The sequence below is a fragment of the Emericellopsis cladophorae genome, assembly GCF_022114955.1.
Source record: "Emericellopsis cladophorae strain MUM 19.33 chromosome Unknown NODE_3_length_1261782_cov_116_963312, whole genome shotgun sequence".
NCBI classification, from domain to species: Eukaryota; Fungi; Ascomycota; class Sordariomycetes; order Hypocreales; family Bionectriaceae; genus Emericellopsis; species Emericellopsis cladophorae.
Genome location: NW_026250928.1, coordinates 495,005 through 519,093, shown reverse-complemented (window position 1 = coordinate 519,093; position 24,089 = coordinate 495,005). Strand labels below are relative to the sequence as shown.

General features: G+C 55.8%; 10 protein-coding genes across 10 annotated transcripts; 4 read left to right on the top strand and 6 right to left on the bottom strand.

Annotated features, from left to right (window-relative positions):
• Positions 1–286: 286 nt before the first annotated feature.
• On the bottom strand, positions 287–1,945 carry J7T54_007945 (Mitochondrial translocator assembly and maintenance protein-like protein; the record flags this gene model as incomplete). Its single annotated transcript, XM_051502524.1, has 2 exons — positions 287–1,873; positions 1,925–1,945. 2 exons carry the CDS (start codon positions 1,943–1,945, stop codon positions 287–289), a joined length of 1,608 nt encoding a protein of 535 aa, XP_051365707.1.
• A 1,154-nt stretch (positions 1,946–3,099) lies between these two features.
• J7T54_007944 (uncharacterized protein) lies at positions 3,100–5,196 on the top strand (the record flags this gene model as incomplete). The annotated part of the gene is made up of 1 exon (XM_051502523.1): positions 3,100–5,196. One exon carries the CDS (start codon positions 3,100–3,102, stop codon positions 5,194–5,196), a length of 2,097 nt encoding a protein of 698 aa, XP_051365706.1.
• A 480-nt stretch (positions 5,197–5,676) lies between these two features.
• J7T54_007943 (uncharacterized protein) lies at positions 5,677–7,209 on the top strand (the record flags this gene model as incomplete). Its single annotated transcript, XM_051502522.1, has 5 exons — positions 5,677–6,286; positions 6,382–6,417; positions 6,527–6,946; positions 7,001–7,126; positions 7,190–7,209. The coding sequence occupies 5 exons, from the start codon at positions 5,677–5,679 to the stop codon at positions 7,207–7,209; spliced, it is 1,212 nt and encodes a 403-aa protein (XP_051365705.1).
• A 45-nt stretch (positions 7,210–7,254) lies between these two features.
• J7T54_007942 (serine carboxypeptidase) lies at positions 7,255–9,189 on the bottom strand (the record flags this gene model as incomplete). The annotated part of the gene is made up of 3 exons (XM_051502521.1): positions 7,255–8,178; positions 8,237–9,007; positions 9,058–9,189. The coding sequence occupies 3 exons, from the start codon at positions 9,187–9,189 to the stop codon at positions 7,255–7,257; spliced, it is 1,827 nt and encodes a 608-aa protein (XP_051365704.1).
• Positions 9,190–9,693: 504 nt separating this feature from the next.
• On the bottom strand, positions 9,694–11,787 carry J7T54_007941 (acyl-CoA oxidase; the record flags this gene model as incomplete). Its single annotated transcript, XM_051502520.1, has 1 exon — positions 9,694–11,787. The coding sequence occupies one exon, from the start codon at positions 11,785–11,787 to the stop codon at positions 9,694–9,696; it is 2,094 nt and encodes a 697-aa protein (XP_051365703.1).
• A 483-nt stretch (positions 11,788–12,270) lies between these two features.
• Positions 12,271–14,067, bottom strand: J7T54_007940 (uncharacterized protein; the record flags this gene model as incomplete). Its single annotated transcript, XM_051502519.1, has 1 exon — positions 12,271–14,067. The coding sequence occupies one exon, from the start codon at positions 14,065–14,067 to the stop codon at positions 12,271–12,273; it is 1,797 nt and encodes a 598-aa protein (XP_051365702.1).
• Positions 14,068–14,980: 913 nt separating this feature from the next.
• Positions 14,981–16,163, bottom strand: J7T54_007939 (Pore membrane protein of 33 kDa; the record flags this gene model as incomplete). Its single annotated transcript, XM_051502518.1, has 4 exons — positions 14,981–15,525; positions 15,580–15,803; positions 15,953–15,968; positions 16,094–16,163. 4 exons carry the CDS (start codon positions 16,161–16,163, stop codon positions 14,981–14,983), a joined length of 855 nt encoding a protein of 284 aa, XP_051365701.1.
• Positions 16,164–17,363: 1,200 nt separating this feature from the next.
• On the top strand, positions 17,364–17,978 carry J7T54_007938 (putative magnesium-dependent phosphatase-like protein; the record flags this gene model as incomplete). The annotated part of the gene is made up of 1 exon (XM_051502517.1): positions 17,364–17,978. One exon carries the CDS (start codon positions 17,364–17,366, stop codon positions 17,976–17,978), a length of 615 nt encoding a protein of 204 aa, XP_051365700.1.
• A 220-nt stretch (positions 17,979–18,198) lies between these two features.
• J7T54_007937 (SEC14 cytosolic factor-like protein) lies at positions 18,199–19,592 on the bottom strand (the record flags this gene model as incomplete). The annotated part of the gene is made up of 3 exons (XM_051502516.1): positions 18,199–19,122; positions 19,187–19,328; positions 19,393–19,592. 3 exons carry the CDS (start codon positions 19,590–19,592, stop codon positions 18,199–18,201), a joined length of 1,266 nt encoding a protein of 421 aa, XP_051365699.1.
• Positions 19,593–21,045: 1,453 nt separating this feature from the next.
• On the top strand, positions 21,046–22,014 carry J7T54_007936 (uncharacterized protein; the record flags this gene model as incomplete). The annotated part of the gene is made up of 1 exon (XM_051502513.1): positions 21,046–22,014. The coding sequence occupies one exon, from the start codon at positions 21,046–21,048 to the stop codon at positions 22,012–22,014; it is 969 nt and encodes a 322-aa protein (XP_051365698.1).
• Between the last annotated feature and the right edge of the window lie 2,075 nt (positions 22,015–24,089).

Genomic DNA, 24,089 nt, shown 5'->3' with positions numbered 1-24,089 from the left:
ATCAGCGGGATATCACGGATATAAATGTGTACATAGAAACCATTTTGTTCAACGACCACCGATGTGCAAGTCAGTTTGGACATGTTTAAGGTGTTGTCTGTCAAAATGGTGAGTTTTGACAGAGCCTCAAAGGGCGGGCGAGCCACAAGTCTATTCCTTGTCCATAACACCTCGTATCCGCTGAATCAAAACACCGCTCCTGCCTCCCACCCCTTTCGCCATCTAACAAGATGCTGTCGAGGTGATGCCGTATATGCAAATTTATGCAATGAACAAACAGCCTCTTTTATTCCTTCTTCTCCTGGGGGGCCTCGGAGGTTTTGGTTTTCTCGCTCTCTTTAGACCCTTCCTGGGATTGGGCGGTCTTCTTTGCTGCCGCTTGCGCATCGGTCCCCTTTTTGTACTTTGCGTACTTTTCGCCGAGATAGCGGAACGTCCTCTTCCATCCGCTCATCACGGGGCCCTTGAGGCTTTGCACTGTGCTCGGCCAGTTGACAGTCTGCTTGATGACTTGCCTGACGGTCTTGGTCAGCGCGGCAGGGTCGTCTTCGGCGATACGCTTCTCGAACTCTCCGCCTTGCCGCTTGCCTTCGTCGTCCGAAGAGGCCTTCATCATCTTGCTGAAATCCTCCTTGGGCAAGCTGAGCTTTTTCTGGTACTGGAAGTAGAGCTTTGAGCGGAATGTAGTGGGTAGCCGGCGCACCATGTTGCCTCGTGGCGAGGGGTCCATATCTTGCTGTAGCCTGCTGTTCGCCTTGGGGTTGAGCACCCAGTTCTCGTCGTCAAGACGGCAGTTATCAAGGAACGTTACGTTAGGGAGCGTCTTGATCAATGGTGCGTAGAGACGACGGAAATGAACCATGTTGTTGGACACAATATTGTCCACCTTGGACCTGTTCTCAGTCGGCAGAGACATCCGTGGGTCGCCCAGGTAGCTGATACCAGAGATAGCGCTATACAGCTGCGCCTCTGTAAAGTCGGGTGGCAGGAGCAACAGCGCTGTCCGCAATGCCGCGATGAGGTTGTGCTGGTTGGCAAGGCGGACCTGAGGGTGATCACGCAGAATCTTGACTGGTTTCTGCAGCCGTCCGGCGAGATACAAGCTATCCCAGGTCGAAAGATCCGTGACCAAGTTGTCGATGCTCGTAACGCCGTACTTGATGAGCATGCCGTTTACCTCCACATACGGGTGGAAGTAGACGCCTGCGCCCCAATCCTGGACGCGCGACACGAACCCGGAACCCAGCGAGGCTACCCCTGAGTAATGACTGCGATGCTGCTTCATATTGACCGAATGCCAGTGTTGCGTGTGCGACACGCCAAAGATAAAGTCAATCATCTTGGGAGCGCCTTTTTGCGATTCGACCAATGCCTTGGGTGGCTTGGGGTGGACAGACCGAAAATCCGCCTCGCTGATGCTCCGAACCGCTTCCTCTTGCGGGAAGACTCCTGACCCGTATGCGAAGCAGTAGACAATAGGGGCGTTGAACTGACGAAGCATTATGCGCATAGCTTCCTTGAGGTCGTAGTTGATCAGCATGTGCTGATTGTGCCCAAACATCTCATGGGGCAGGTCGCTGAACGACTTGATGGCGAAATCAGCCGTGTCCTCCCAGTTGTCTCCATACAGGTTATATTTGCCCTTGGCCGTTTCGCGCTTGCCTGGCTTCGACGTGGTCGTGGCAGAGCTCGACGAGGAACGGGAGGAGGTGGAGCTCGCATCGCTTTTTCCGCTGGAGTCGGAGCTAGAGGAATATCGCATGTATCTGAAGGCTGGCAGGCGTTGGTAGGCATAGAGTCGACCGGTAAAGTATGAGGCTTGCGGTGATAGTGCGCGAGGAGCGACGCCGCGCGCGTTTACGATGGGCGTCGCCTGGGTGGGTTAGCGGGCAGTTCGGGGTCATCAGGCGGCAGCTGGACTTACCCATATCCTCGCGCTCGCCATAGTGAGTGAGACGGTTAACTTTGGCGTTGTTTCAATGCCTTTGGATCATCCAATGGCACCAAGTGATGCCGAGATCGAGGGAAAAGAGCCTGAAGAGGGTGCGCGTAGCTCGGTACTCGAGCGATTCACCAATGTTGTTTGTCCATAAAGAAACGAGAGTAAAGGTACTGAGAAGCGTGAGGGATAGCGCAATCAGTTTGCGTACGCTGGGTGTTAGATGGCAATCGTAAGTGTCCTGCTGCAGGGTCCACGTGAGGATTTATTGGTATCCAGGAACAGGACGACAAGCTCGGCAATGACATGATGCCATAATTAAGGTAGCTTCGGATCGCTGCGGACTGGAGGCCCACTTCCAGTCAATGGCGCCTCCGATCTGGCATATGCTTACCCCAGAGCTTCTATCCGCACTCTACAAAGCAAACTTTACATTGCTATTTCGGGTATAGAAATGAGTTCAAACACTGATCAAAAGACAAACTCTCACTTTCGAGATGGGAGTGCTTTGTATATATAGCTGAAAACCATCACGCCGAACAATGTGTGACGGGCAAACGTTTTCAGCCTGTCTCAACACAAGCGTCGTTGTATGCAGCCACAACAAGCTTTGAATGAATTATGAACTTTACCAAGTCAGATGCCTGGACTTTGAAGCAACATTGGTCAAGCTCTTCGACTATCGCCTGAAAATGACATCTTCAATTCCTGCATCAGGCAGCCCTTCACTCGCCCCGTTTGTCGTTATTTTGTATTGTGCACGTGACCTACCATCGAAGCGTGGCCGGGGTTGCCAAGCGCTAGCCCAACACGGCAATCCCCATAATATGGCCACTGGGTCAACGATTTGGTCTGAATGTCAACAAAGACAGCAACAAAGTCGTCAACGCCAACGCCACGATGCAAAGTCGTACACCGCAGCCTGGCGATGGCGCTCGCCAGAGAAAGGGCTCGGGATCATCGAAATTCAGGCAAAGCACCTCGGCGTTGCCCATGCCGCAAGCGTTTCAGCGCTCGAGGGTACAGTTCGCGACAACAACAAAGGAAGAGGAACAACGACTCTAACAACAGTACAGATTGCATCCTTTCGCGCATCGCAGCCGATGCACGCATTTCCACCCGTTAGCGAAAATGAATCGCGACCGTCATCACGAGCGAGCATGGCCGATTCTGGCAGACCCGAGTCGCGATCCAGTTTCAAGGAGAATATGGCGCCACCGGATGCCGACCAGTACGAGAAATACCGCAAAGAAATCGAGTCACTGAAAGCGGAGATTGGCACTCTCAAATATCGCATTCAGACCTCCGAATCAGAGCAAGCCATTGAGCAGTCAACCCAAGCTGGGCGTCTCGAACAGGCCACCCGGAGAGAGCAGGACGCAATCCAGGCCCGCGAAGCCTCGGAAAGAGAGCACGAGAAACTAGTGGAAGAATTCAGGGCGACGAAAAGAGAGCTCGAGGATGTCCAAGAGTCTATCGACGTCGACAAAAAGGCTTGGGAACGCAAGACTCGCGAGGCGCAGGACAACGTGCGTCTCCTCCAGGAGCAGGTGGACGACCTCACAGATGCCAAGGAAGAGGCGGCCAGGATAGCCGACAAGAAAACGAATGATCTACAGGCGCAAATTACGTCAATGCAAACTTCGCTGCAAGAAATCGAGCAAGACAGCAGCGCAAAGGACACCGCGCTGCAGGAGGCACAGGAAGAGCTCAATGCCCGCGATGGTCGCATCTCGGAACTTGAGGCCGATGTACTCCGACTGAAGGCGCACAGCGGCGACATGGAAACAATGCAGATCATCAGAAAGGAGCTATCCGAGCAAGTGGAATACATTCGAGATCTGGAGTCGAAGAACCGGCAGCAACTCTCCGAGCTGAAGCATCTGCGCGCAATGGCCAAGTCTGTTGAGGTAGTTGAAGAGGAGAAGAGGTCGCTGCAGCGCAAGGTCGAGTTTGCTCAGATGCTCGAGCAGGAGCTCTCCGAAGAGCGCATGCAACGTCAGAGGCTTGAGGACGAGAGGCTGGCTTGGACATCGTACCTCAAATCCGAGACTGGTGACGTCGAGTTCAAGTCGCCTGAGTCGTTGGCTCGCGCTTACACTGAAGAGCGTTTTACGTCTGCCTCGCACGTCGAACGGATCGGCGCCCTGCAAGCAGAGCTGAGCTCGCTACAGAACACGGTGCGCTCCCTTGAGGAAGACAGGTCAACGCTGCGGAACCAAGCGGAGGAGGCCAAGTCAGCAGCGACCTCACTCACCGCCGATAAGGGTCGCATGCGACTAGAGCGACAGCGAGCACTGGCCGTCAAGGAGGTGGAGTACCTCCGTGCCCAGCTCAAGACATACGATGTGGAGGATCAGACTTTGGAGACCGAAAATTTTGACCAAGCCCGCGTGGACCGAGTCAATGAGCTAGAAAGGATTGTCGACGAGTACAAGTCAGAGGTGCAGAACCTCCACAATGAACTGGCGATGGCGGAGGCTTCCAAAGGAGCCGAGCTCTCCCCCCAGCTCAGTACCGGCAGCAAAAGGCCACGCGAAGACGGCAGTGCGATGCAAGAACAGCTGGGACAGCTCACCAGGAAGAACCGCAAGCTTCAGGAAGAGATTGGCACAATGCAGACGCAGGTGGCTGTTCTCGAGAAGGATCTCTCCGCCAACCGCGAACAGTTGGCGGCGGCCAAGGAACACAACGCGACTCGTGTTCTGTCCCTGCGGTCAAACCCGACGTCCGACTACGAAGGTATCAAGCGCGCCACATTGTATGCCCTACAGAAAGAGAACAGAGAACTGTTGGCGACTCTGCAGTCGCGCAACGCCAACAAAGAAGCTGGCATCAAGTACATACCCAAGTCGGTGCTGGGATCTATGGAACGCGAGGTAGAAGCGGCAAAGGCCGAGACAGCATCGGCGCAAAAGTCTGCGCGTCGGCTGAAAGAGGTCTGGGGCTCCAAATCCCAGGAATTCAAGGAAGCTATCTTTTCCACCTTGGGTTGGACAGTTACGTTCATCCCGAACGGCAAGATGCGGGTGGAGAGCACATTCTTCCCGTCACAGTCAGACGAACACGAGAACTCTATTGTTTTTGACGGCGAGCGAGGGACAATGAAGGTTGGTGGCGGCCCAAAGAGTGCGTTCGCCAGGAGAATCAGCGACCAGATAGGCTTCTGGGTGCGCGAGAAGGGTTGTATCCCTGGGTTCCTGGCAGCGCTCACCTTGGAGTTCTACGAGGAGCACGCGAAGAAGTCGCAGGACTGAGTGACATGTACTGTATAACTTGCACATTGTGGTAATCGGGCCATGCAGCATTTCTGGGAGTTGCGTGCGATATTGTAGGCCTGCATTGGAGTTCACCGGCGATCATGGTCATTTGATGAATCAGAACTTTGAGGAAACATTCGCAACCGTATAGTAAGGGCACTTCGATGGCTTGACAAAGGCTTGGCTCGGCTTGTGTTGGAGGTACAGTGAAGAACACCACAAACCACAGCGTGACACAAATGTAGCGAACCAACTTTGATGCATTCAAACAGCTACAGTCACTGAACAGGCGTCTTCCTGGTGGAACATAACAAGCAACTGTCGAGGATGCCCGAATCAAAACCGAGGCTCCTCGCCCGCAAGAGCACCTATTCACAAACAACATGCAAGTTTATTACATATTGGACGCCTCCACCCATTGCCCACAGTCCGCAGAGAACCGTTCCTTACTTGGATTCCCGGTGCAGGCCATCGATCATGAGCAACGGGGACAGAAATCACGGACGGCGCCACGCGAAGAACGTGTTGAGACATGGAGTGATGCACATTGGAAAGTACCAGGTGGAAGCTAAACACGTCAACGGGCAGAAGCATTCTAACAAGACAAAGCAGCAGCAACACGGTGACGGTGGGAATAGAAGTGGGAACAGATGGACCATCACACCGAATACGAACGAGTACAGATGGAGAAAGATGGCAGCAAAGTATGGCTTTGGTCCGCTGTACAGTCCCTTTGGTACGTCCTGGGCCGGGCAGCCACAACACGAGTTCTACCTGCATGGGCCTCGCCCGTCGTATTCGCGAGGCAAGGACTACCGGCAGAAGAGAGCGACTAAATCCTGGCCCTTTGTGAGGTATTTCGAGGAGGACGAGACAATGGGCGATGTAGGAGATTTGGAGCCGGCTATTCCACTGTCCGACACGGTCGACCAGGAGATGGAAATGGCAGGGCATCACCCTGAAGACGATCTTGGATTCGACCCTCAACTTGTACCCACAAGCTTTTTCCTCGATCAAGAGATTCTCATGGCTATGGATGACCCTCATGGCGATCGGGAGCATCCAACGCCGTTTGACAGTGTCCATGGTGGGCAAGAGCTGAATTCGTTCTGGCATCAGGGGCTGTTAGTACCTACACCGCTACTTTTGGGCCAAGTCTCTGCACTAACACCGGGCCCGCAGACAATACCATCTTCGTCGAGTCCTTTGAGGGCAGAAGTACGTGCTTCCTTAACTGAAGACTCTGGAGAGTCCAATGGTGAAGACACGGAGGAGACTACGCCTACGAGTTCGCTCACCCAGCAGGACCCCCTTCTGTCCCGTCCAGCCATTCAAGTGCCGGATCATCTGGACGTCGAGGTAGCTTTAGGCCAGTTGTATGACCCGAAGTTTGTCGAATCGCTGGCTGTCCCGGGAAACCTGCCCGAGACACTGCGCCTCGAAGAAGTATGTGTCCAAACGGCCAAGATTGCAGAAGAGGCCGGGCTTGCTGCGCTGGCCGCCGCATATCGAAACAAGGTGGATGCTATTGCCCTCTCCAGGTCTGGTACCCTGCTGACGTGTGAGCAGTCCTCGTCACCAGATATCAACGGCAGCCATGGAAGTGGTGGCTATCACGGCGGTTTACAACAGAATCAGCTCCCAATGGGAGAATCATTTGGAGATGACGCCCGGGGCAACCACCATGACAAGGAACCTGCGGAGAAGAGAGATGACCACAAGAGTGGCAACATGCATCAGAAAAAAGGTACGCACGCGCAGGTTATAAGCCCCCAGTCGCACCGACATCCAGGTGGTAAAGACGGTAACAAGGGGATCGAGAATCACAAGAAAGACAAGAAAACCCCGAAACACCATATCAACAACAATGGCGGGAGGAAGAATGCCAAGGCAGGTTTAGAAGGGCACAAAGACCGGCGTAGGCATCGTAAGTAATACCACGGCCGATGGCCTCTCTGGAGCGCAGATGAAAGCTGACAGACTCCGCCAGGTAGAACTCGAATTGTATAGACTAGCATACCATAGTGTTTATGTCGCCCAAACCCCTCAACTGGCTCACAGCTCGTCCAACTCATCATTGTCCTCGACCACAAAGTAGTCAACAACCTTTGCCTTCCCCTTGGTGACCCTCTCCCAGGTCTCGGGCTGGCAACTCGACGGCTGCAAGACGTAGCACCTCTCCTCCGGCCAGCCGGGCCTCTCGTTCTTAATCCACCGATGGAAACCCTCACCATCGTTGATCAGGTCATCGCGCACGGGGATGGTGCCACTGCCAATGTCCTTGTTGAACATGGCCCGCATAAACACCTCGTAGGCGGCAACAGGTTGGTACGACGGGACCATGTGGCCGGCCTGGAAGACGCGGGTGAAAGAGAAGTTGCCGTACTGGCGGGTGATGCCGCTGAAGCCGTCCGGGGTCCAGAAGAGGCCGTACGGTGCGGCGTTGAACTCGGCCTGCCGCGAATAGGGCACGGCGAGAGAGGCGGCCTCGCCGCCGATCCAGTTGCACGCGTAGTCGCGGTCGCCGTACATCATGTGCACCTTGACGCCCGAGTCGAGGAGGTAGCCGACGGCGTCGAGAAACCCGCCGTGGATCTCGTCGTGCGAGGCGGCAAAGCCGCTGCTCACCGGCACGGCCAGCCAGCTGAAGTTGACGGGGGTGCCGAGGGCCTCGAGGACGTGAGCCTGAGAGAGGTAGCCGTGGATCATGGGGTCGGGGAAGGGGTCGGCGGCGGGATGGGCAATGTCGAACCAGGAGTGGCCGAGCTGGTTGTACTGGACAATGGCCTCCTCGGAGCATTGGGTCGCCGTGTCGCACATCTCCGCGACGGGGACGAGGCCGCGGTGGACGGTGATGGGGTCGTAGGAGCGCAGGCGGTCCTGGCAGGCGAGGAGCTGGTCTTTGCATCCGTCTGGCTTGGTCCAGTTGTGCATGAGCTCGCTGTAGAGATCATCAGAGAACACTTGCATGTCGTAGGTCTGCTCTTGTCAGCGTATGCGTGGTCTGGGTCACTGAAGGAGTTGAGGGGTTGCTCACGTTGTTGTAGGGGAATTCAATGTACGCCTGGCCTTGGACAACAGCGTCCAGGAGGCCATTCACGATACCCAGTGTGTCGAGGTGCATGTAGCGCCCATCCTCAAGGGTGCCGTTCTTGATCTTCTCGTTCTGCTCCCGGAAGAAGCGCATGAAGCCAGGGCCATAGTGGCCACCGTACGACTCGGCCCAGAGGCTGATGCGGTCGTCATGCGGCTTGTAGTGAGGGAACTCGTCGAACCAGGTCTGCGCAAAGTGCCAGAGCGCGTGCGCCGCCTGGGCAGTGGAGTTGGTCGTGTGGCTCTGTTTCTGGCTGGACATGGTGCCCACGCGGTGCGTGTAGTTGCTCTCTGGCACCTGGCCATCCGAGACGTTCAATGGCTTGACGTCCAACTCCATGCCTCCAAGGAGCTCCATGGTCACGTTGGTGGGCGTGTCGTACGAGAAGCCAACCTGGTTGGGCTCGTCAATGTACAGCATGTTGACAAAGGTGTTCCAGCTCCAGGGGTTGTCCTCGGTGTCGTGGGAGTCCCGCGTGATGCTGCATGGCCCGTTCTCGGTGAAGAGGCCCAGCATGGACGATGCACCGGGGCCTCCATTGAGCCAGATGGCGAGGGGGGCATCCTCGGGTGCGATGCGCGCCTCAAAGAAGTAAAAGAAGGTGTTGAGCGGGTAGTCCTGTGGCTCGCCGTCGATGTCATTCAGGAAGCCTGGTGGCAGGTGGACGTGACCCGCGTACGACTTGACGCCGTCATTTGTCTCGCAGATATTGGGCTAGCATTGTCATTCAATTACCGTCAAAGGAAGAAGGGTCCGTCACGCACCTCCTTGTATGTGATAGTCACGTTCTCGTGAAACTTGGATTGGAGCGTCTTGATGCCTTTGGGTGGCGGCGGGAATTGAGCAGTGACCAGGCTCGTCAGGGCGCTCAACGCCAACGTCGTCGAGACATACATGCTCGAACTGTCAGTTTGCTTTTTTCAATGGACGTTATGAGAGGTCAAGGTGGAGGTGGAGTCTCGGAGATGGAAGACGCACGTCGATCCTCCAGATTGATGGCGGCGGACTTGATCCTGCTTGACGGTTTCAGCACCGATATTGAGGATTTAACACGTTCGTAGGAAAGATGGTCTTTGAAGGGTGATCTCGTCAATGGAACCTTTTGTCGCCCTTTATGTGTCTGTAAGATAGGCTCCAATGTAGAGGAATGATAAGCACGCGCCCGACAGGCTGCAGGCTTGATCACACTTCGATACCCGTATGTGGACGGAACGTACATGTGTATCGACAAAGATCAAACATATGCACCTCTGTGAGTGGGTGAGAACATGGTGTCGCCTCTGAATGAGACTAGATGTATCTAGCACAGGTCTTCAGTCAGGCGAATGAACAGGAAAAGTCTAATGGCATTCAAGTTTTCGATAGTCTATACACGGCCGCCTTCTCAGCCCCAACGCCACTCATAGCTTGCTCTTTGCCCGATTGTCCTTTTTCAGAATGTTATTGTTGTCCGGGTACGGGTCAAAGACAACCTTGTTGAGCGGGTTCAGCTCGCTCGCGCGGTGGAACATGTCCTCGTAGACATTGCCATCGTAGCGACCGAGACTCGAGTCGAGCTGCCAGTCCGGGAAGCTCCAGGAGTCCGCGAGGCGGACGGCGTGGGGCCGGACGTCCTCGAGGAGCTTCATGACGGCCTTGCGCGAGAGCTGAATCTGGCGCACCGTCGTCGCGCTGCTCGAGAAGAACTCGGACGCCTCGCGCTCCAGGGTGTGCAGCGCAAAGAGGCGGAAGAGCTTGTGGAGGACGCCCGTGGTCTGGCGGTCGAGCGAGCCGGGCGCCGACTCGGCGGCGAGGGCGTCGTAGAAGGACTTGACCACCATGTACTGCGCGTGCGCCGTGCTCAGGCGGTGGAAGTCGACGAGGAGGCTGTTCCACGACTGCTTGTCCGCGTCGCGGTGCTGCAGCGCCTCAAAGGTGAGGTACGCCACGCGCCAGGCAAAGGCGTCGACGAGATCCTTGTCGGACGTGAGGATGTCAAAGGCGGCGCCCGTGTCCCGGCGCGCCAGGAAGGCCTTGAAGCTCCGCGAGGTGTCGTTGTCGCCCGCGGTGCCCTCGAGCACGGCGCGGGCGGTCTTGAGCAGGTAGCGGCAGACCTGCTGCGTCAGCATGTAGTTGTCGCCCTCCCAGGTGAGGGTGGGCAGGTAGTCGGCAAACCAGGTCCCGATGCCCGAGAAGGAGCTGTAGCCGTGGCCGCCACAGGCACGGCGGCAGACCTCGAGTCCCTCGCCCGCCACGGTGCTGCCGTAGGCCTTGAGGGCGCACGACGTGGCGTGCAGGTCGGCAAGCAGGTCGGTGCCCGGGTTGATCTCCTCGGGGCCCGGTCGTCGGTTGGCATCGCTCAGCTGCCCGGCATCCTGGCCGGCCGCCATCCTCTTCTGGGCCTCCTCGTACATGTTGATCATGCTGCGTCCTGTAAAGTGGAGCGCGAACGTGGCGGCGAGGAGGGGCAGCAGGCGGTATTGCACCATGGTGTAGTTGATGACCTGGTTCTCGCCCACGTTGCCCTTGGCGTCGAGATCCTGGAACTGGCGGCGCACGGCACAGTAGCGCGTGGCAATGGTGACGCCACGCGCCAGGACCGAGCCGGACTGCAGCACAATGTTGCTGCGGACCCAGGTGAGGGTGCCGTACACGGCCGAGGGGTTGGAGGGCCGCTGGTACCTCCCTGACTGCGGGTCGACGTGGGAGAACTTTGCGAGCATGTTGACGTGCGGCACCTTGACCTGGTTGAGGAGGAGGAAGCCATTGTCCATGGTGTTGTAGCCGAACTTGGGGCCAATGTCGCCCACGTGGACGTTCTCCAGGGGCTCGTGGGTCTGGAGATCTCTGATCTGGACGACAAAGGGGTGCGGGCCGAAGCGCTTGCCATCAATGACGAGCTGCGCCATGACGACGGCGTGGTTGGCGACCTTGCCGAGCGAGCCGATCCACCACTTGGACGAGGTGAGGTGCGGCGAGTGGAGGACAAACGTCTTGTCGCTCTGGTTCCAGGTGGCCGTCGTCTCCAGGCCGCGGACGTTGGAGCCGTGGCCGAGCTCGGTCTGGGCGTAGCACCCGATGATCTTGTACTGCTCGGCCTTGTCGAGGAAGAGCTTATGCTGCTCGGGCGTGCCCTGGTCGCGCAGGGTCTTGAGGAACATGGAGGCGTGCAGACCGTACGGGGTCGGCTCGCTCAGCAGGTCGTTGGCGATCATGTACTCGTCCTGGGACCAGTTGTGCTCGAGCTGCAGCTGGCGCAGGCGCTTGGCCTTGGCCAGGGAGGCCTCGATGCGCGCCTCGCGGCCCTGGAAGTAGTTTTGGGACTTGTCAAAGACGGGCTCGGCAGTGAGGATCTTGAGCACCCGCTCGCGCGTCTCGAGCTCATTCTTGCCAAACAGGTACTCGGCGAGCTGGTCGGTGTCGAGGTTGCTGCTCGCGCGTTCCGTGGCCAGCAGCTCGCTCCCTTGCGGCGAGGCCACGACCAGCTTCTTCACCCACTCTGGGTTGGGCGACATGGCGACTGTGGTGTTGGGGGGCGTGTTGTGAGGTAGACTTGATCGCGACGAACGAACAGACGGTGGCTCGAACTGTTCAGAAACGCGGTGGGAGAGCGAAGCGACTCCGGCTTTTTGAGACTCCAGGGCATCTGGCCCAATTTAATCCATCGTCGTCAATACCGAGCCGAGGCTGTCTGCTCGTTAGCCTCCAACAAGCCACGCCACGGAGGCTCCGCTTTGCCAATCCAGCCAACGTTACCGAGCCTAGGCCTGCCTCCATCCTTCCTGGCAGCCGGTCGAGGCATCATGGATTCCAGTGCATCGCTGGCATGAGCCTCAGCTCAGGCTATCTATCTATCGTACGCATATGCTCATGCCATCTGATCATCTGATAGCCGAGGAGCGCTGCTCACCACTGGACCCAATCGAACCACACGTGGCATATTCCATGTCGCTGTCACATTATATACTTGTATGTATGGAGGGAGTACTGATCATTTCCTACGCCCGCCCACCCTCGGCTGGCGTCACCTCCTCCGACATCGCCGGGGTCTCCTTGAGCAGAGTGGTTCGGTCCGTGATGCCCTCATGCCTCACCCCCAGAGACCCTTGACCACCACCTTCAGCTTTATCTTCCCCTTCGATACCCTCCTCGTCTAAAATGTCCCCCGTCGGCCCACTGCTCCTCACTTTGTCGATGGACTGCACGTCGCTATCCTGATCTACGTGTTCCACTCCCTTGGTGTGGCTCTCTCCTGGCGCGGCTGCACTCGCGCTCTTCACGCTGCTACCCTCACTGACATCTTTGCTGTCCGGGCTCTGCACCCTCAGGCCCAGGTCTCTCTCTTTATCCACCTCGCCGGTCCATGGAGCCGGTCGGTTCTGAGCAATGGGCGTTCCCAGCTCAGGCTCGACCACGGGCTCTCCGCCCTCGTCTGCTACCCGCCACACCACGGCCAGTCTATCCAGCGCGCGCGCGCCTTTCCTACTTGTTCCCTTTATGCCGTCCATGGCGTCCCAGTCTATTGAAAAGACGCCGTTCGTATCAGGTTTGTCGTCCTTTTCCGACCTTTGGCCCTCAAAGAATACATTGAACCAAACATGCCCCACAGCCGAGACCATGGTCAACCCCATGCTCTTGTTGGTTTTGTTTCGTCTCTCAACGGAAATATTCACGTCGCTCGTCGGTATGCGGACCGGTGTCTTCGGCTTGAGGATGACGGCCATGCCACCAGGTTCCGCTTCCTCCTCCTCGCTGTCGAGGCTTCTTTGGTCGGCAAACGTCATGCTCTTCAGCTTGCCAACCTGCCGGGCTGACGTGGACGATGCCATCTTGATGAGCTCCGCCGGTCGTTTCCTCCGCTTGTGTTCCTTGCTTTCGCTCGACGAGTCGTCGTCCCCAAGATTTGTCGCCTCAGATAGATCCGCCTCCTCGGGGGCCTTGTTCTGCTTCGTCTTGTCGGTGGCGTAGCCCGCCATCTCCCAGACCACGTCGCTCAATCCCGGACCAGGAGGCGCGTCGCCCTCTACGACAACCCTCTCGTCTTTTGTAAATGTGTGAAAGGTCGAGATCTTCTTCCCCTCGTCCTCAAAGCCCTCAATGTCCACCTTGACGCCGTTTCTCAGTCCCCAGACGTGCACCTCCACAATTTCGATCGGTCGGTCAATGTACTGTTTCCCGCTTTTGGTCCACTGATCGACGTATGCCACCCAGCGTAGCTGTGACGGGATGGACACGCCAGCCCCAAACTGTGGTCTCATTCTTCGCGCAGTGAACCTCGCCAACGCATCCTCTGCCGTCCAGCCCTCCTCGGATATGAGATAGCTGCAGCTCATGCTTCCACTTCTCCCCTTGCCTGCTTTGCAGTGCACCACCACGACCCTGTCCTTGTTCCGCTCTGACGTCACGTCCTTCTTCTTCATGAGGTCCTCGTCGCTGTGAGCATCCAGGTCCCCGCCGTGCAGCCAGTTGCGCATGCTCCCCATGATCATGGGCACCATCCTGAACGGAGGGGGGTGGTGGTCAGGCCACGGATAATGTCGTATCCGGTTGTAGACGAGCTCATCAGGGTATCCCGTGCCCTCGGCGCGAAACTCCCATATCGCCCAGTTGTCGCCATGCTTCTCGTCCAGGAACGCCACGAGGTGGTCGAGGGGGTTTCGGTAGGCGCGTTGCGGGTAGGTCTGTGAGGGGCCGGATGTGGCGACGATGTAGTCGGTGATGTACGAGAGGTCAAGGCCAGAGTCGGCATGTCGTGCGCGGGGCCCAGCCACGATTTGTCGAAGGATAGAGGCCATGTCTATTGCCGACCAGAGGCAATCAGAAGGCCGGGTGGCCCTGGCGGGAATAGACACGGTACTGTAGAGGCTGTAGAGCGCAGTAGAGACTGGTGATTGTCTGCCGATACTCGAAACTGGTCGCAAACCAGGAAAGAGGGCAGTAGGCTTCAGCTGATGAAGGAGAAGGTCTGGGTATCCAACTTTTAGAAGCTCGAGAAAGTTTCACAAGGAACTGACCGACTGTCATAAGTACCTTAGCAGTTGGGAACTGAAGTCCCGCCTCGATGAAGCTGGCCAGGGCAGCTGCGACGGGAGCGACCACTGGCGACGTCATTCCCTGAAGCTCAGGCTGGGCACGCATCTAGCCCCACCAAGCATCATAAGTAAGGTATGGCACTGGCACTGGGGCTTGAGACGAAAGACACCTGACAATCGCGTCTAGAGAGAAATTGTTCAGAACCCATCCTCGTGGAGGATAGTAACGAGGTAACATTTGTCGTTCATCATATCGCCAACAGTCAAGTCAACACCTGCGAATCACTAGCAGACCCCTTTTCCGAACCATAACTACCCCTCTACCCAACCCAAAAAGCAAATCAACTGCAGAGCAAACGTAGGGCAAACGCATCGCAAGCAAGAGAATCCCCCTCTCAGTCCCGTTCATCATCGCAAGACGGCCATTCATGGCACTACCACTGCAGCCCAGTGCCACCCGTCACATGGCTCACTCCACCCTCGCCCTGGGTATCGTATCACCATCATCTGTCATGTTTTCTTTCTTTTGCAGGCTCCATCCATCGATAGACCTCTGATGACTTCAGTCGCTCCTGTGGAAGCTAACCTTACGGGAAGCTTGCCCAATGTGCTTCAAGTGTCCGCACATCACCACCTGAAGCCCGCTAGGCTCCTATCGCGTCGGTAGATAAACTCCTTACGAGGTCTTCTTGGCGGGTCCGGCGCCACCAATGTACTTGCTGACATCCGTGATGTCGACAAACTGCCTAGAGGCGTTCTTCACGCCGTCCCAGACCTGGCGAGCGGCAGGGGGCGTCCCCTGCGCACCGACGAGCGCGTCAACGCGGGCGCCGAGCTGAGCAAACGAGTTCTTAATGTGCGTGCTCTGCGAGAAGCGGGCACGCAGAAAGGCAGTGTACAGGACGATCAGGATCCACGAGCGGCGCTGGAAAAGGATGGCGGAGAAGAGGACGCGGAACCAGAGGAGGATCTCGAGACCGGACACGACGGCCATGCTGGCGTCGTAGTACTCCTTCACAAAGGCGCCAATCTGGGCCGCGAGAGGGCTGTCCGTCTTCACCTTGGCCGCGGCAGACGCGCCGTCGCCGACATTCTTGGGCGGCGAGATGGTCGGGATCAAGTTGGCGCGGGTGTACGTCGCAAAGTGGAAGACGGAGTAGACACAGTACGGCAGGAGGGCGAGAGGGTACTGGGGCGAGAAGAGCCAGACAAGGGCGAGCACTGGCACACATTAGCGGGGTCGATTCGTACTGGCTGAACGCTTCGTCTACTCACACAGGTACTGGACATTCTCGTCAGACAGAAGTCCGAGGGCGCTGGGAGGAGCCTTGGCGCCACTCTTTGCCCTCGCGCGCTGGGTCTTGTAGACCACGATACCGTAGGTGAGCGCCGCGGCGACGAAGGAGGTTCGGTAGCAGAACTGGGCCATGCGGGTGTAGTAGTTCATGCGGATCCATGAAAGTGCATAGCGGAAGGTCGTGAAAAGGAGAGTGACGTGTCTGTTTGTGTTAGCTTTCCGTCCTGGCGTTGTTGGTTTTCGTAATGGTGTTGCAAGAAAGCCTCCCTCCTCGATGTGGTTGCTCGTTATTGGCATGTGCGGATGGCGGGGAAGCTCGGTGCGGGCAAGCAGGATGACAAGCGAACTTACCCAGCAAACCAAGCGACTGTTACTGTTAGCGATTGCTTTCGACAAACAAAAAAGGCGGAGTGAAGGCGACAGAAAGCTTGCTTGGGCAACAGAGAGCTTCCAGCGTCGCCCCGTCATCACACGACCAGAAAGACCACGTACACTGCAGGGTTTGGACCAGAGCGAGCACCCGCTCTTGAAGCGGGAGGTTAGGGTTCGGCGCAGGAGCCATGGTGAAAGTAGATGCGAAATGTACAAGGTGCTGTCTGCTATGTTGTCGGTAAATGAGGCGTGAGTCAAGCTGTCGGTGCGTTTGGGGATGAAGTAGTTGGTAGGAAAAGAGGAGAATCACCAGAGGTCCAGGTGGTGGAGGGATGGACCTTGAGGTAGTGGTGGGTGGGTGCGGCGAAGAACCAACCCCCCACTCGAAACACCAGCCTGCGTAACTAGGGCCGCCAAAGTGACGCAGAACATGCCTGTGCTGCCGGGCTGCAGTGCATCTCGAGTTCCAGTCCCGTTACTGACGATCATACAGCCCTATTCTGATCCGCTGCCATGGCTCCTAACTTGCCTGACCAAATTCACGACCATCGCTTCACCTTATCTCAGATCTGTCCTCCACCGGTACGAGGGCCCATTGCGTCATGACCAAAGCTGGTTTGCCTACCCGGTACAAAAATATGCTTTCTGTTCTTCATATCACCCTCACTGTCTCAAGGTATTTTGGCCTCAACTACTGGTAGCTTACCTAGTGTGTTGAATACATCGCTATCGGTTGAAACCCTGCTTCAATGCATCGGTTTGCCATATTCCGCAAGCCTTCTAAGCTCGTGTGCCCGGTGATGAAATCTAGACGCTACAGATCGCGCCCTCTCGTCATCGCCCGCCGCTAAAAGCCCCATTAGGTCCAGGTCCGACACTCGAGGGGCTGCTAGTCGGAATTTATGACGGCAGGGAGTTTTTGTATTTGTATGGTTTTCAGGGGCACTGTGACGCACTCTTCTGGATATGGATTTCATTTCTTGGCCAAAATTGTGGGCATTTGGGTTGATCTGCAATACATCACGTACGGCGCTGCCATAGACATGTCGATTTGTGCATACCAAGACGCGTCACACAGTGGCTTTCCCAAGTTAGGGTACTTGTGAACAATACTTGAATTACGATGCGTCTGGACGGGATATCTATCGTGTATGTCCGACCTTAAAACTAGAAGATGGCTTTCGTGTCTGGCTACGCACGCATCGTGGAAAAGGGAGGTTGAGCAATGACGGAGCCCCTCCAAAACCGCCACCTGAAATTCTGACTCGACCCAGGGACGAATTTCTAGGACAGCCTCAATTTCCCATCTTCAATAGACTACCGTCGGACTTGCTATCACTCATTCATAGCCTCAGGACCGTTCTCTGCCCGCTCATTCACTCCCTTCGCAATGCCTAAAAAGTTGACACGCCAACCCACGCTCCCTATCTCATCCACACAGCCTCCCGCCTCCCTTACAGAAGGCCCGCTGCCCAAACTCATAGTCTTCGACCTCGACTACACCCTCTGGCCATTCTGGGTCGACACGCACGTCACACCACCCCTCAAACCAAACAGCACACATTCTGCCGCGACAGATCGGTACGGCGAGGACTATGCATTTTACGAGGACGTGCCCAGCATCCTGCAGGCTCTGCCCACCCTGGGAGAGGGTGTGAAAATCGGCGTGGCGTCGAGGACGTCAGCGCCCAGCCTGGCGAGGGACCTTCTCAAGCTATTGCATCTGCCTCCCAGCACCGACGGCGAGAAGGTGAAAAAAGCAGGCGATGTGTTTGATGCGGGTATGGAGATTTACCCCAGCTGCAAGATCCGTCATTTCGAAGCGTTGCACAGAAGGACGGGTTTAAAGTACGAGGACATGCTGTTCTTCGACGATGAAGCACGGAATAGAGACACGGAAACTCTAGGAGTCACCATGTATCTGGTCAGGGATGGTGTCACGTGGACAGAGGTTGAGAAGGGCGTGGCCGAATGGCGCCGGAGACGAGGTTATAAAGCACAATAGAGCATATAGCGCCGATGTACACAGATCTATAAACAGAGACAATGATGATGATGATGATGGTGATGATGATGATGATTGGTGATATCCACAGTGCGTGTGTATGTTTCCAATCGCTGGTTTTCCTCCATGCCGTTCCCCGATGGTGTCGTGTGCCGGGTATCGTACGTAAAAGTAGTCGTCGTCTTCGGTTGAGCGAATGGCATCGTCTGCCCTTCCAAGCTCAAACAGCGGGTGCATCAGGCCCGCTCGCAGGCTGCTCTTCTTTATCTTTGATATCAAGTTTCTTCCACTCCTCCCCGTTGGCAATTGTGTCGTCGGACGAGTGCTTTTCCTCTATGGTTTTGAGAACCTCGGGATCAGGCACAACGCCGTTCATCTTCTGATGGGGGACTGGGGGCCACACTTTGGGAATCGTGCAAATACGTTCATGGACCTTCTTCCCGTCGCGCCGGCCGTGGAGCACACATGCCATCGTCTTGCCGCCGTCAATCTCTTCCCACAATAGAGGGCCGGTCGGGAACGAAGTGTAGCCGTTCTCCCACTCGAGGACGCCCTCGAATTCCGGGTCAGGCAGAGGAAGCTTCCCAAACTCAAAGTCCAGCTCGCCACCGTACTTCTTGGGGATGTTCTTAATGTCGATGAAGCTCTCGAGCGTGGGCTTGACCTCATTCTCGTTCAAGATGAAGATTTTGGACACAGTAATGGGATCAAACCACCTCTTGATCCACCCCCAAACGGTATTAAAGAACATGGGCGCGCCAATAATGAAGATCCGATCCAGTGTTTCTGGATAATATGCTGTTGCGAGCTGCGATGCAGACTGCATATGTGTCTTGAGATTCCAAAATTGCTTCAGTCCCACACCCGAGATGTCTACAACGTTGTTACACATGGTGATGGGCACTTCGGGGTACTCCCTGTTCTTGAGCTGTGTGCAGAGGGGCTGGTTGAAGCGCGTCAGGTTCTCGTAGAGGGAGAAGAGGCGAAGCATCCCAGAGGGTGTTTTGCCGTCCGTTTTCGCATCAGAGAAGGTCTGGTTGCCGAGGCGCTCATATTCAGAGACGGTTTTGGCGTCAAGGGGCTTGACCTCGTAGACGTAGACGGGGATGCCGCGGCGATCACGACGACCAATCCATTGAGGGTACTTTAAGGTTTGTTAGTACGCGTATACGGACGGCCAAGGCCTCGACGTCGGGATGGATGATTACCAAGCGCCTGCTTTGTTCGTAGGCATCAATTTCGATGGTGCGGTACAGAACATCAATGTCGTTAGCGACGCGCCAGTCCTCGGTATCTTTGAATTGCGTAAAGGCATCTTCGGGCACCCATCGGCGGGCACGGAGGAAGCGCCTGCACAGCGTCAGTCAACGTATTGGTCCTGCGCGCGCGCGCTCTCACGGGGTGGGCTACGTACAACAACGTGGGGTCGTCATGCGAGGCGGGAGGCCCGTGTTTCCAGTACCCTCTCTCCTCCAAGATTGCTCTGAATTTGTTGAGCGCCTCCTCTTCGCTTTGCGTCAAGTGACCCAGGTGGCCATTGGGGTAGGACTGCGCCTGCACGGCGGATGGGTCATCGGAGGGGTGCGCCGGGTCGGCGATGGCGTTGCTGTTCATATTGAGGGACGGGGGATGAGTGAGCTCGTCTTCTGGCGCGTTGTTCGTCGAGGATATGGGGAGAGAGGAAGGGAGGCGAGGCGATTGGGGGTAGACTGGATGGTCAGGAAAATCGGGAGGATTGACGTTGGTTCTGGTCTCACGGACTCGCGTTGTCAGCACGAGAGGAAACTTTAATCATTGTCGGGCTTCGGGGTTTTAGCTGAGAAGGCGAGACGAAACGGGAACTCGCTCTCTCGAGTGCTCCACTGATGTGCGCCTGCCAGTCCGCAATTGCTGATTCTTCAGGTCCGGGATTGTCGGCTCTATCTCCACACATTTGTTATCCTGCTGACCTCGTATTCTGTACTCATGACTCTATCAGACAACATGAAGCTTATTTTCTTTTCTTCTCTCCTCTTCTCCATGCTCTACTCGGTTGGACTCTACACTTAGCTTCCACAGCTCCCACCGCGAGTCGGTCTAGTGCACAGATGCATGGGAGGCTTGAGTCGTGACGTCGTCCATGCCGTGTCGGACAACGGACTTGGCACGTACTCCGTTCGATTTGCAGCGATGAGAGTCAAGATCATGCGGACGCCTACATTGGCAAGACAGAGTAAGCCCGAAAAGCAATGACTGATGTCAGGCGGGTATTGGATGCCCTTGCCATATTTCACTTGGCAGCGAGCAGCATATGGTGTTGAGTGCATGTTTCCGAGAGCAGCCAGCCTTCTACCGGTAGTCTATGACTAGGCTGGAAGTATTGGAGTCGCCCAGGGCTGATGCAGCGATACGTACCATTGCCCCTGGTGAGAGGTCCCCTATCCGTACTCACTCCGGACAATCATAAACACATGCATTCGATGATGATCAGATCCGCGCTACTGATGCAGGATCGCAAACCTTATCTATGCGTCTCGACTCTCGGACCTTGATAAGGTAAGGAATGATTATTCAACAACGAGGGGAGCGAAGAATTCTCACTTTGTCAATGATTCACAATGTGAGAAACAAATCTCCCGTTGGTCTGTTACAAAGGCGCTGTTGATTGTCAATTATAGTGATTTCACTGTACCGACCAAGCTCAAGCTCCGGCTGCAATGGCGCCCATCTTGCGGTGAGATCATTCAGTGCCCCGTGGCGCGAGCATCTCCCTTGGTTCCTTGGGTCACCCTGCGCCCATCTGAGGGTTCGAACAGCTCTTGTGCGATAATGAACAACTCATTTCTCACTGCTTACACGTGAGCTTGGCATCGACAAATGTTATACCCACGAAGTGTCGCTGCGCGAACCCACTGCCGGCCTCGCACTCTAAAGTCTGAACCGAGGTTACACTGGGCTCCACTCAATCCGACTGCATACTGCCGAGAGCAATGTGCAACCCTCCAGTCTTCTCCCGTTCTATTAAACGAATTCGAGTCATCTGTTCTCATTCATCACCCTCTTCGCCTTCGGCAAAGACACCGGAGACATGGCTCCATCACTGGTCGAACAGGTCTCTGTGGACAAATTGGGTCCTAATGAGTTCGTCTCCAAAGCACTGCCTATCCACATGGGCAACGCATCGCCCATGGCCTACGGTGGATGCGCCCTAGCGATTGCGATGAGCGCCGCGTATGCCACCGTGCCCGAGTCGCTTGTTCCGTACTCCATGATGGGCCACTTTCTCGGGCCCGCGTCCACAGATCGCAAGTTGTACGCTTCAGTCACGCAGACGCGGAACGCCAGGTCCTTTGCGACTCGGCGCGTGGAGATCAAGCAGAAGTTGGACAACGGCAACTTTCGAAGCTGTCTAGAGGCCATGATTGATTTTCAGATACGTGAGCCCTCGCTGTTTGAATACTCCACGCCTACCTGGGATCGATGGCCGAAGCCAGACGATTGTCCTTCCCTTCTGTCACACGCCGAGAGCCTCAGGGCGCGAGGTCTCGCCACACAACAGGAAGCCGACCACTTTGCCAAGACATTCAGCGCGAACGCTGAGCTGTTCGAATCGAGATACTGCACAAACGGCGTGTCTGGGCAGAACCTGGGAGGTGTCGCGAAACATGCCCCCACGATGCAAGACAACCTGCCCATCACGTACAGGACGTCGGCCGAGTGGCAGCGAGCCCTCTGCGAGCTCAAGACGCCGGCTGAGAATTTTGCCGCCTTGGCCTTCCTGATGGATGCGGCACTTTCGTTCTTGCCGCTCACATTCATGAACATGTTCCTCGACGACGTCGGTGCGTGCGCGAGTCTGGACTTTGCGTTGCGCATGTTCGTCGGGGACCTGAGACTGCAGGACTGGCTCTTGAAGGAGAGGTCCACCTCCAGGGGAGGTGAGGGCAGGACGTATAGCGAGGGGAGGTTGTTTGATGAGCGTGGGCAGATGGTCGCTTCAATGACACAGCAGAGCATCATGAGGGCGAAACCTGATTCGAGCAAGTCAAAGATCTAGGCGATAGGAAGGTGGTGGTAGTGATAGAGAGTCAAGCATGGACATATATTATAGACATGATCTGCGACCAATAGTCTTGCATATCACATTGACAGGTGCGACCATATAGTGCAGCGCGTCCAGCATTCCAGTGGCTCGAGCCAATGGCCACGATCACGTAGACGAGTAGGATAAGGGATGACTCGGTGTATTTGCAGAGAACCAATGTTCTATCCGAGTCGCGGGCTTCACATTCATTCATGCGATTTGCACCTGTCTCTGAGCAGCGGCCATGTGAACTTTATTAACAGAGAGGTGGACAGCCTCGATACGAACACTCGAGCCGTCACACACACGCAATGATTTGACTGAAACATCACTTGCAGTCTTTGGTACAGGCCCTTATCACGACCGCGGAAGTACGCAGTATAAAGGGCCGAGGCGCGAGGGTCGAAGGGCCCTGATGAAATGCCACGTGGGTGGACTGGAGTCATAGACCCCGGACCCCGGACGACAGTCCCACTGCTTCCGTCACGGCTCGGCCTCGGATCCCACCGTGGGTGTGTCCCTGGAGGCTGGAAGTAATCATGACAGGACCGACGAACAAGTGAGAACATCCGAGCACCCCCCTTGCGCAACGATGGTATGAAATTTGGCATCCAAAGGGTAAAGATTTGACCTAATGATGAGAATTGATAGCACCGGGAAGTATCCCCCGGGCCTCCAGTGTGGTTGGCGCTCCTGAAGCGAAGCGCGTACTCGCGATTCCCCGAATCCAGCCGTTGGCTTTTCTTGGCTTGGACCGCATCGGGAATACTGCAGGATTCGTAGTTACGAAACACAAGCAGGTAATTACATGTAGGATTCTGTGGTAGCATTGTTCCTATTGCTGACCTTGGAACTCTCACAGCCTGCCGATTTTCTGTTAACTACTCGATGGCTTCTGATTTGCACTCGGCCTGTTGGAATCTCAGGCTACATGCGCAGAGGGCGGGCCATCCCGAACTCGAACGCAATCAGGCGGATCGTGGACTGTCGAGACAACTCACAACCTGTAGGCATCGAGGCTGGGGAGAACGCCTCAAGGGTTTCTTACATTACCATACGATACACGGTGCTTGCCATGAGTGCCGATCACCACGAAGGCCAACTCCAACAAGTGACTTTCTGGTGATAATTTCGCAGATGCTCAGTCACAATTTAACTCGAGCGTCTGATACGCGCCAAAATATAGAAGTGATCATTGGAATCACTCCAAGTGGATTGCCGCATCGTGGGTTATAGGCACCATGTCAGATTGCCAACTCAAGTTCTATGAGCGCGGTTGCACGAGACTACCCTACAGCCACATGTCGGATTACCACCTTTGGCGACCAACATGCTCGCCCAGGTTCTTTCTTGAGCATCGCATTCAACGAAAAATACTTACCGAGTTTAAAAGTTTAATAAATTTACTAAGGCTTTACATAAGATGGGGGCGGTTGAAGGTATTCGCAGGCTGGGAATGCCGGCACGGTGGCTTGTGTGAACGAAATCCGTCGGTATGAAAATGTTCACTAAACACAGAACACAGGCTTCGCAGACGCATTTGCCCAATCTTGGACGCAAAAGATGCTCCAAGGTCGGTGCGGTGTTCATAATGGGACGCAAGTGTAGAGGGCGGCTGCAGATTGAAGCACAGCTTCCTCCTTCGCGTGCATCAATGGTTCGATCAATATCCAGGAATATGAATCGCCTGATCGACCAAAGGGAAGATGGGCGCACAGATCGAGGTACGTTTCTGGGTTATTAACAATGAGTAGCTTCGCCTGCCACCTGCAGGTGTGACTGCGTTTCGTAGATTGACCGCGACAGAAGACGAGGCTAGCGAGTGCCATCGCGTGTATTTCGAGGCTATCATGACGTCGTTGGAGCAGCTGCTTGCTCGAAGTTCGAAGGAGCATGCAATGCACCGTACCGGGTTAGCGCGGGATTGCGACCCCTGGGAACCGGGGCCCTGTGGGGGGCGGGGAATTTAGCATCTCAATCTCAGCGACTTAGGAATCTTGGACTCATCTGTCTGGCTGAAGAGTGCAGAAATTGACTTCAGTGACAAA